The sequence below is a fragment of the Phyllobates terribilis genome, unplaced genomic scaffold (genome assembly GCF_046119375.1).
Source record: "Phyllobates terribilis strain yellow unplaced genomic scaffold, ASM4611937v1 Scaffold_12__6_contigs__length_324123572, whole genome shotgun sequence".
Lineage (NCBI taxonomy): Eukaryota > Metazoa > Chordata > Amphibia > Anura > Dendrobatidae > Phyllobates > Phyllobates terribilis.
In genome coordinates, this window is record NW_027362772.1 from 205,733,129 (window position 1) to 205,744,599 (window position 11,471).

General features: G+C 51.6%; 1 protein-coding gene across 3 annotated transcripts in view; it reads left to right on the plus strand.

The window, feature by feature from the left end:
* LOC141172419 (NXPE family member 1-like) overlaps window positions 1-5,822 on the plus strand; it is a 358,423-nt gene extending 352,601 nt beyond the window's left edge. For 2 of the 3 annotated variants that reach the window (XM_073656626.1, XM_073656627.1), the window contains one exon: window positions 2,089-5,821. In XM_073656626.1, coding sequence (XP_073512727.1) covers window positions 2,089-2,624 — 536 coding nt within the window. In that variant the 3' untranslated portion in view covers window positions 2,625-5,821. Of the gene's footprint in view, window positions 1-2,088 lie in introns of all 3 variants that reach the window. The other variant, XM_073656628.1, reaches the window with a different exon arrangement.
* Window positions 5,823-11,471: the final 5,649 nt, after the last annotated feature.

The window sequence follows — 11,471 nt, forward strand, 5'->3', positions numbered from 1 at the left end:
AACAGCCGCAATGTGAACATTACAACACTTACCATAACACCCCTGACCCCAGGATCTTATGGAACCAGACGACCAGTTCAGCAAAGGATTATGCACTTTTAACCAGGGCAACCCCAGGACGACCGGGGAAGGCAACTTAGCAAGTACAAATAAGTTAATCTGCTCCTGATGTTCCATATTCATAGTAAGCGGAAACCCAGTGACCTTTCGAAGAATGCTCCCATGCTCCAGGGGAGTATTATCAATCGCCACCACAGGAAAAGGAGATGACAAAAGTTCAGAATCAAACTTATACTTTTCAAGAAACTGTTGATCAATCAAATTAAGTGCAGAACCACAATCCACCATAATCTGAAACTCAATCGAATGACCCTGACAGGTGGTATTACCAGGAAAAAACACCCCAGCAGAACGTAAAAAGGCAATGCGAACGGGAGTGTTATTTCTACTGAACATTTTTTTTTCTTTCCTTAAGCGTACCTCACATTGCTTTAAAAAATGATCAGCCTTACCACAATACAAGCAAAGTCCCTCAGAGAACCTCCTGTCCCTCTCCTTGGAACGGGATGACATTGCCCCGACCTGCATAGGTTTCCCAGTGTCGGCAGGAATATCGTGAGAAACAGAATCCTGCAATACAGGAAACTTCTCCTTATTCCTTCTGGCCCTCAACCTTCTATCCACACAGATAGCTAACTGCATGGTAACTTGCAGAGTATCAGGTGCAGGGAATGCAATGAGCAAATCTTTAACTCTTTCACTCAAGCCTGCCAGAAACTGAAACTTGAGTGCAGGGTCGTTCCACCTGACCTCTGCAGACCATCGTCTGAACAGGGTGCAATAACTCTCAGCATCAAGAGAACCCTGTTTGAGACGTCTGAGCTCTGCCTCAGCTGATGTAACCCGATCAGGATCATCATAAAGCAATCCAATGGCATCAAAAAATGCCTCCACAGACCTCAAACAATGATCATCAGGAGACAAGGAAAAAGCCCAGATTTGAGGTTCGTTACGCAATAGAGACTTAATAATCCCTACACGCTGTAGTTCACTCCCAGAAGATCTAGGTCTGAGCCGAAAATACAACAAACAAGCATTTTTAAATGAAAAAAAATCCTGTCGTTTCCTGGAGAAACACTCAGGTAATCCTACCTTAGGTTCTTCATAGCGTTCTGCAGGGTATTTACTCACGTACTGCTCAAGAAAGGCAACCTCCAGAGTCAACCCTTGCAAGCATTGAGCAAGCTCCTGGGTGGTACTTATACCGAAGAAAATCCAGGAAGAGGAGAGGAGAAGAGAAAAAAAAAATCACCCACATTTTTTTTTTTTTTAAACGCGGCTGGACATACTGTTATTTTCTGAAACTAAGAACTAAGGAATAGGAGGGAAACGCTGTCCCTGCACTGAGACTCAGCTTAACCCTACGCTGGGGTGGGTGCCCTATTCCTTATGAATAGACCTGTAGGAAGGGGAAAGGGGTCCCTAAAAGATCTAAGGACTGGGAGAAAAAGCAGGAGACCTCCTAACAGAAAAGTTAGTTGCAGAAATGAAGATTAAAGGGAACAAAACTGGTGGAACAAGAGTCCCAGGATAACAATTGTCCAAAGCACAAAGAACTAAACAAGGCTACTTAGCCAGAGCACAAGCGTAACAACACTGATGTCCAGTGGGGAATGGGAGCCAGGTGCTGAGTAATAAAGAGTGCAGAGATCATGTGGCTAAGAAACCCAGGACCAGAGGAAAAGACTAGAAGCCAGCAAACCACAACAAGATGGCCAATAGTAAAACAAAATAGATTCTACAACAGGTCTGTGAGAGCCAGAAATCTTGCTTGTTTGTACTTGACCAAATACTTATTTTCCACCAAAATTTAAAAAAAAATTATTTCCAAATCAGACAATGTGATTTTCAGGATTTGTTTTCTCATTTTGTCTCTCATAGTTGAGGTCTACCTATGATGTCGATTACAGGCCTCTCTCATCTTTTTAAGTGGGAGAACGTGCACAATTGGTGGCTGACTAAATACTTTTTTTCTCCACTGAATGTACTAATTCCATATATTTAATTGCTGTCATATTTTTCTTTTAGCGCTGACACCATTCACTCTCTATGATGATAACTGGGCACGTCAGCTATTGAGCTTGGATGTGAAGAAGAATATGAAAATAACTTGGAAAAGGCACACATTCCCATTTCTTACTGGCGCATATCAGTCATTTAAAGAGGAGCGTACCATTGCCCGAGAAATTGACTTGATCAGAGGTGACCAGCGAACTGTAATTGTACTAAACATTGGGATGCATTTTAGAGCTTATCCCATTCATCATTTCATCAGAAGACTCTATAATATATGTCGTGCAATAGAGCGCTTATTTATTCGAAGCCCAAAGACTAAAGTGATCATTAAGACTGAGAATACAAGCCCCATGTTGACTGGTTTTGAATCATTGAGTGATTTTCATGGTTCAGTACATTACTTTATCATGGAAATATTCTTCAAGGACCTCAATGTTGGCTTTGTTAATGGTTGGGATATGACCAATGCATTTGATACAAATGAAATTCATCCTCCTGAAAAAGTTATTGAGAATGAGATTAGAATGCTAATGACATATATCTGTTAAATAAATAATCTAGTAGGAAGAATACATATTTTTCTTTCCACCATCCACCTAACAGTTTAAAAAATAGATTTGAATTGCATGTGTTTGACGCATTTCTGGCTTTCTGTTCCATTGGATTATCAGTTATATTATAACACTAAATGACACATAGTTTCTCTAGGGTTGTTATATTATAACTAGCTATTGAACCCGTTCTACGCCCGGGTGGTGAGCATTTTTATTGGTATATGGTCCCCCATCCTGTTATGTGCTGCCCCCATCCTATTATGTGCTGCCCCCATTCTGTTATGTGCTGCCCCCATCCTGTTATGTGCTATCCCCATTCTGGTATTTGTGCTGTCCCCATCCTGGTATTTGTGCTACCCAATCCTGTTCCCCCATCCTGTTATGTGCTGCCTCCATCCTACCCTGGTATGCATGGCACCCCTCATCCCTATCCTGGTAAGTATGGCAGCCCTCATCCCCAATCCTGGTATGCGTGGCACCCCTCATCCCTATCCTGGTATGCATGGCACTCCTCATCCCTATCCTGGTATGTATGGCACCCCTCATCCCCAATGTTGGTATGCATGGCCCCTCATCCCTATCCTGGTATGCATGGTACCCCCTCATCCCTATCCTGGTATGCATGGTACCCCCTCATCCCTATCCTGGTATGCATGGTACCCACTCACCCCCAATCCTGGTATGCATGGCACCCCTCATCCCTAATCCTGGTATGTATGATACCCCTCATCCCCAATCCTGGTATGCATGGCACCCCTCATCCCCAATCCTGGTATGCATGGTACCCCTCATCCCCCAATCCTGGTATGCATGGCACCCCATCCCTTATCCTGGTATGTATGGTTCCCCTCATCCCTCATCCTGGTATACAGGGTACCCCCTCATCTCTCATCCTGGTATGTATGGTACCCCTCATCTCTATTCTGGTATGTATGGTACCCCCCATCCCTCATCCTGGTATGCATGGTACCCCCTCATCCCTATCCTGGTATCCACGGTACCCCATCCCTCATCCTGGTATGAATGGTACCCCCTCATCCCTATTCTGCTATGCATGGTACCCAAACCCTCTCCTAGTATGCATGGTACCCCCTCACCCTGGTATACATGGCACCCCCTCATCCCTATCCTGGTATGCATGGTACCCATCCCTCATCCTGGTATGCATGGCACCCCCTCATCCCTAGCCTGGTATGCATGGTACCCCTCATCCCTATCACGCTGCACACACAAATAAATAAACACTTATACTCACCTTTCTTCCCTGTGCTCCAGTGCTGCGTCCCGTTCTGCCAGAGACTGGGGGAGGAGTGTGGCACCAGAGTACGCGCGTGCCCATACTGCGCTGTCCGTCGCCATTTTGTGGAAGACACACTGCAAATGTGTCTTCAGTAAAATGGCACCGGATAGCGCTCTATACGCATGCGATGATTCCGACGCCGCACTCCTGCCCTGGTCTCCGGTCAGAACAGAGGCGCTCCTTCGGGTCAGGAAAGTATGAAAGTATGGCACCAGAGATCGCGGTATGCGTTCAGTGCCTATGCATAATGCGATCTCCAGTGCCATACACTCTTCTTACCTGTAATGTGTTACAGGTCCAGGTGGTGGAACCTCTGTGCTTCGGTGCAAGGAGGGACCAGAGGGGCGTGACTAAGTGCCTACTCGGCCCGACCAAGGTCACACGGCGGCTTAGTCGACTCCGTGAACCAGGGAGGAACCGGGCGGCTGGACCAGGTGCCACTCTGGGACCGACCTTGTGTGAGAGCAGGTGACTCCCACGGGTCAGATGGCAGGAACTGACCTGTACAGCTGATGAGCATGGCAGGAAGGCTGACGGGTGGACCGGCAGGTAACTGGCAGATGCTTCGGGTAGACTGGCTGGCGGGCACGGCAGGTAACAGCAGGTGCTCCAGGTAGGCAGGCTGGCGGGCATGGCAGGTAACTGGCAGGTGCTCCAGGTAAGCAGACTGGCGGGCACGGCAGGTACAGACAGGTGCTCCAGGTAAGCAGGCTGGTGGGCACAACTGTAGACAGACTGGAGGACAGAACTGTTAGAAAGGTTGGTGGGCTGGACTGACAGAAAGACTGGCAGGCAGGACTGACAGGCAGCGGGATCTGAGGGCTGCAGCAAGTGTTAGTGACGCGCCCCTGGGCCTGTGTCGCGCTGCGCTGCGCATGCGGGAGCTTACCCGGAGCCGGATCTGTGGAGGGTTGTAGTCTCGTGGCGGTGACCCGGTCCGTGCCCAGGGAGTCAAACTAGACGGCAGTCCATTAGTAGTAAATGGTTGATGACTACGCCACCCGTTGAGTGCAGCCAGGGGGCTGCTGCTGCAGGGCAGACCGCTGAGGCCGATGGTGGGATTGTGCAGCGTGATAGTATAACCCCCAACGGGAGGGGTATGGCCTCAGGGCAGCCGACGTGGATGATGGGGGTAGCAGGAACCACTCAGAGACGGTACGGTGTAGTTCAGGGTCTTTACTGGTAACAACAAAAGATCCTCCCGGAGTACTTGCTAGCGGATGGGGCCTGGTCAGTCCTTGAGCAGATGGGATCTCCCCTGGCCAGGCGTAGTTGTAGGCCTCCCAAACTGACTGTACTCTTCTGGCTACCTTGCTAGGAGCTGATGTAAGTAGCCCACGTCCCTGAGTGTACCGTGTGGTGCTCACCCGTATGGCCGGTGACTCGGGGCCTTCTAATGGCTTCCGCTCCACGATGGCGGTGCTGGTCCCACGCGTGTGACCGTGCCTTCGGGCTTCTGGGCCAGAGGACCTGAAATCCCCTGCCTGACGGATTCTGCTGCTGGGCAGGAATTAGTCCCCACAGCCTCGGACTCCGGGTCCGGTAAAAAGTCTTCTTAGTCAGGGCGAACTCTGCAGCTGCCAGCCCCTGACTCCTTGTAACTGCTGTTTCTTCCTATGCTGTCTCTACTTCTTCTCTTCTTCTACTCCCTCACCCTGCCTCAGCCCCAGGTTTATATAGGGGAAGTTCTTCCCCTCCCAAGACTGGGCAGGAGGTGTGGCATGCACAGGATCCCTGACTAAAGGACCTCCCACCTGCTCTCAGACATAACATTACGTTACTGTGGCAACCAGACCCCTGGGGTGTCACATTCCCCCCTAGTAAAATTTAGTACTCCGGGACTAAACACATTTAGAAAACATAACAAGGCAAAACATTAATAATACAATAAGAAAACACATAAAGATGGTTACGGCGTGTCCGCAACCGGGTGCAGTCTCTGAAGAAAGCAAGGTGTCCATTTCACCAACACAGGGAGACGTAACCAGGTAGGGGTCTGTTCTACCCCGAGTCCTTGACAGTCTTTAGTCCATCCTGGGTTACGCTCCAACTATATACAAGGATTCCCGGTAAATCCACCAAGGATTCCTAAAAACAACTAGAAATACAAAATTACACACAAGCAACTATAGACAGGTAAACATTATAAAATAGCTTAAACATTTAGATCCTCCAACGTGCGGGTAACTGGCCTCTAGTGGCCCTAGTGGACCTACGGAGCTGACTGTCTGGCCCTGAACTACAGGGTGTAGGAGCTGTCAAGGGTAAACTGGGCAGCTGTCTACCGGCTCTTTGTCTCACTAGGGGTACGGCAGGCTCACTATAAGCAGAGGGTTGATTCTCCTGTTCTACTTGTGTGGAGTCTTCTGCCTCCTGGACCGGCTGTTCTTCCAGCTCTACCCGTTGCTCCGTAGGTTCTTGGGATGATGGTTGGAGGAAGGTGAGTACGGGTACCACAACTGCACCATTGACTTGAGTCCAAGACCGAGGGAAGTCCCCGAGCACGGTACTAACCATATCTTCCCTTTCTCCCACGGGTCGATGGTCTTCTTGTTCCTCTTCAGGGTTCCTCAGTTGTTCGGGACACTTCTTCAGGTGGTCCCGGGATACAATGGCTGTGGTTTCCCCTCCGTCTTTACTGATGGTACAGACCTTCGGGTTCTCGTGGCTTGAGGGCAGTACGGTGTACGGGTCCTTCTCCCACTGGTCATCCAACTTGTGGAGCCGTCTTTTCCTCTTCAAGACCTGCTCTCCGGGTACCAGGGGAACAGCGGGAGCATACTGGTTGTAAGTCTTCTCTTGTCTTTCCCTAGCCTGACAGAGACTTCGCTCCACGCTCTCCTGTACTCTCCGGTACTGCTGCTGCCTCTCTGTGTCCCAGTCTGTTTCTGGTGAAGTGTCCTCAGGTGTCAGGACTCCCATTTCCAGGTCAACAGGTAACTTACCAGGTCTCGCCCTCATTAGGTAAGCCGGGGTACAGTTGGTGGAACCTACCGGGATGTGGTTGTATAGGTCCACCAGATCGGGCAACTTCTCAGGCCACAGACTGCGTTCTTCCAGGGGCAATGTTTTTAGAAGATCCATTACCACCTGGTTCATTTTTTCACAAAGTCCATTAGTTTGCGGATGGTAGGGTGTCGTCCTTATCTTCCGGCAGCCATACAGATTGCAGAATTCCTGGAAGACCTCCGCTTCAAAGGCAGGTCCCTGGTCCGTCAGCACTTGGTCCGGGTACCCGTGTGGACGGCAGAAGTGCTGCTGGAAGGCCCTAGCTGCTGTTTGAGCCGTTAAGTCCTTGACGGGGACGACAACCAAGAACCGGGAGTAATGATCCACGATGGTTAACGCGTAGACGTAGCCACTTCTGCTTGGGGTCAGTTTTACATGATCCAAGGCTACCAGTTCCAACGGTTGCCGGGTGACGATGGACTGCAGGGGAGTCTTCTGGCTGGCCCGGTCCTTCCTTCTCAGATTGCACGGGCCACAGTCTCTGCACCACTTCTCGATGGTTCCCCTCATGCCTACCCAGTGGAACCGCTCGCGCAGCAGGAACTCCAGCTTTTTCCACCCGAAGTGTCCAGCTCCGTCGTGGTATGCCTCCATCACCATGGCTGCGTCTCTTCGGGGCACCACTACTTGCCAGAGTAGTTCATGCGTCCGGGAGTTGACCATTCTGCGGCACAACTTCCCCTTGTAAAGGAATAGTCGACTCTTCTCCGCCCATAGTTGTTTGGCTTCCTCCGGAGCGTCTGGTTCAAGGCGAGCCTCCGGCCGAGTCAGCATCTCCTTCACCAGTCGGACGGCAGGGTCGCTGTCTTGCGTTTCCGCCCAGTTGTAGTGGGGTAAGGGGTTCAACGTAGCAGCCTGCTTACCCCTTACCCGGTGGGAATACTGGATAGTCCCATGACGGTGGAACGCAGGGAGTTCAACTTCTTCCAGTCCCTCCGGATCTTCTCCTTCGTCCGGCAGGTTGGGCATCCTGGACAGGGCGTCCGCGTTAGTATTGGAGCGTCCTGCCCGGTATTTGATTGTGAACTCGTAGTTGGACAGACGGGCCATCCACCTCTGCTCCAGGGCACCGAGTCTTGCCGTGTCCAGGTGTGTCAACGGGTTGTTATCCGTGTATACGGTGAACCGGGAAGAAGCGAGGTAATGCCTAAAGCGCTCGGTGACTGCCCATACCACGGCCAGGAACTCTAGCTTAAATGAGCTGTAATTTTCGGGGTTCCTTTCGGTGGGTCGCAGTTTTCGGCTGGCATAGGAGATTACTCGTTCTCTCCCCTGCTGAATCTGGGACAGTACGGCTCCTAGCCCGATGTTACTGGCGTCGGTGTAGAGGATGAAGGGCTGGCTATAGTCCGGGTACGCCAAGATTTCATCCCCCGTGAGGGCCATCTTCAGCTGGCGGAAGGACTCTTCTTCTAGCTTTTCCCATTTGAAGGGCGGCTTCTGGTTCTTGGCCTTCCGGGACTGGCCTATCAGGAGGTCCTGCATAGGTGCTGCCTTTTTGGTGAAACCGGGAATAAACCTTCGGTAGTAGCCTACCAACCCTAGGAACTGCCGCACTTCTTTTACGCTGGAGGGGCTTGGCCATCCCTTAATTGCGGTGATCTTATCGGGGTCGGGAGCCACTCCGTCAGCGCTCACCATGTGTCCCAGGTATTGCACCTTTGGTTTCAGGAGGTGACACTTGGAGGGTTTCACCTTTAGGCCGTAACTCGCCAGAGCTTCGAACACCTCCGCCAGGTGTTTCAGGTGGTCCTCATAAGTTTTGGAGTATACGATGACATCGTCCAGGTACAACAGGACCGTCTCGAAGTTTCTGTGGCCCAGACAGCACTCCATTAATCGTTGGAAGGTTCCTGGGGCGTTGCAGAGTCCGAACGGCATGCAGGTGAACTCACTAAGTCCCATCGGGGTGGTGAATGCGGTCTTCTCCCGGTCCGCCTCTGCTACAGGAACCTGCCAGTACCCGCTAGTGAGATCCAAGGTAGAGAAGAAGTTAGCAGATCTTAAAGCAGCCAATGACTCCTCTATCCTTGGTAAGGGGTACGCATCCTTGTGTGTGATACGATTGATTTTCCGGTAATCTACACACATCCTCATGGTGTTGTCTTTCTTTCGGACTAAGACTAGTGGAGCTGCCCAGGGGCTACAGCTATCCTTGATCACCCCAGCCTCCTTCATGTCTCTAAGCATCCCCTTGGCGTGTTGGTAGTGTGCAGGGGGTACGGGTCGATACCTCTCTTTTGTGGGAGGATGATCTCCCGTGGGGATGCGGTGTTCTACCCCCTTGACTCGCCCGAAGTCTAACGGGTGTTTACTAAACACTCTCTCATACTCTTGAACCACCCGATAGACTCCTTGTTTCTGATGTGAGGGAGTGGAGTCAGTACCCAGATGTAGTTGCTGACACCAGTCCTCCATGTCTTTCTTAGAGCCGTTACCTTCCTCCGGGTGAGATGGAGGCAAGGGTTCCACAGATTGTATAGAATTTTGATTAGTGGTATATAATTTGGCTAGCGTGGCATACCGGGGCAGGTACACTTCCCTCTCCCCGATATTTATTATGCGAACGGGCACCCTCCCATGGCGTACATTGACCACCCCCCGTGCTGTCAAAATGGTGGGCCTACTGTCTGAGTAAACTGGTTCTACCATTGCCTGGTAATCTCTACCTCTCAGACCAATAGCTGCCCGGCACCAAATCATCATTTCACTTTTTGGGGGCATGGCAATAGGAAAAGGGTCACACATTCTTACGCTACCAATCTCACCGCCGGAGAGTTCCACTTGTTGCCGTTGCATCAGTGCCCGGATCTCTTTCTGGAGCACCCGCTGCTCGCCGGAGCTGGCGTTCTTGGCAACCTGCTGTAAAAGGAAAATCACCTCTGCAAGACAATTTTCAATTACGTTAGTTCCTAGAGTTATTTTTGGGTGACTCTCATGTTTATCAATATCTACAATGATCAGTCCCTGTGCGGCCAGTTCGACTCTACCGATTTTGAGGGCCACCTCCTTAAATCCGATCTGTGGCACGGGCTGGCCATTGCTGGCGATGATACTCAAGTCGTCGTCAGGGTAGTGGGTAATATCCGAGTCATTCCAGTACTGCTTGAAGAGCACGTACGGGATGGTGGTGACCTGTGACCCGGTATCCAGTAGGGCACTCATGGGAATGCCATCCAGTACCACAGGCAAGACTGGACGTCCTCCCACATATCTGTCGCGCCAGTTCGATGGGCCTGGTGATCTTTTTCCTGGGGGTTGGCCCTCTACCCCAGGTTGTGCCCGTTTAAAGAACAGTACCTTTCCATATGTCCGGGTTGATTGCAGCGGCGGCAGATGGGTCGTCCGTCCTCGCTGTATCGGTCACTGGGTCTTCCTCTGGCCGGTGGGGTCCTCCTTGGTCGACGCCACGGGATGTCCTCCGGTCCGGATGCCAGCTGGATCTTCCCTGGGGTGGAAACCTGTAAAGACTGCACAGTTCGGGTTAGCGCAGCAACGCTCTTAGCTAGCTCTTGGACCTGATGGTGTAGGTCTGGAGCCGGGTCATTGTCCAAAGCCTGCGCATCAGCTCCCACAGGCCCTGCTGACAAGGGCGCCGCCTCCTGGTAGTAAGTGGTAGTGGGGCGTCTGTGGGTCACAACGCCACCTGGTGCCGGTTCTCGGAGCACCCGGATGGCTCTGTCCTTGAACTGTGCAAAGTCCAGATGGGGATCCTGTAAGGCCATTGCCCGCAACTGGGTTCGGTGGGCATTGCAATATAAACCCTCTATAAATTGTTCAGTCAACAGCCTGTCCTCGTTTCCCACCCCATCAGGGTCGGTCTGCTTTATGGCCCTCAGGGCCTCTTGTAGGTTTAGTGCATAGTCCCTTATACTCTCATGCGCTCGCTGCTTGCACCCGTAGAATCTAAGCTTAATCTCGGCTGAGGTGCGGGTATCAAAGGTGTCCTTCAGCCGGGTTAGTATCCCTGCGACAGTCTTCCTCCCAGGTGGCCAGGATTTTACTTCCCTTTTGGCTGCCCCAGTTAGTTGGGCCACCAGGATGCTCACTTTTTGCTCTTCTGTGAGGGGGTACACCTGGAAGAGGCTATCCAGCTTTTCTCTAAAGTCATGCAGGGTATGTGACTCCCCTGAATACTGGGGTAGCCAAGCTGCTCCCGGGATATAGGGCATGGTGAAGGGCATAACTGCAGCTGCGGTAGCGCTGGCGGGGGTTGGGGCAGTGAAGCTCTCCTCCGTATCCGACATCTTCCTCCCCCCTAGTGGACCGTGGCCTACCTTGCGATGATCCTCTTCCGTAGGCCGCGGCTCCGCAGTGGATCGTCAGGGTTGAGGACCTTCCGTCGCGCTCCTGTGACGTCGGCGTCTGCTGGGCTCCTTCCAGGACCTTACGCAACGTCCGGACGTGAGGCGGGGCTTCAGTTCTCGCGCGCTTTCGGAGTCCACGCCCCTCTTCTTCCCGCGCGGCGTCCCCAAGATGGCGTCCAACGGCGGGAAAACTCCACGGATGGCGGGAAGAAGGCCGAAGATGGC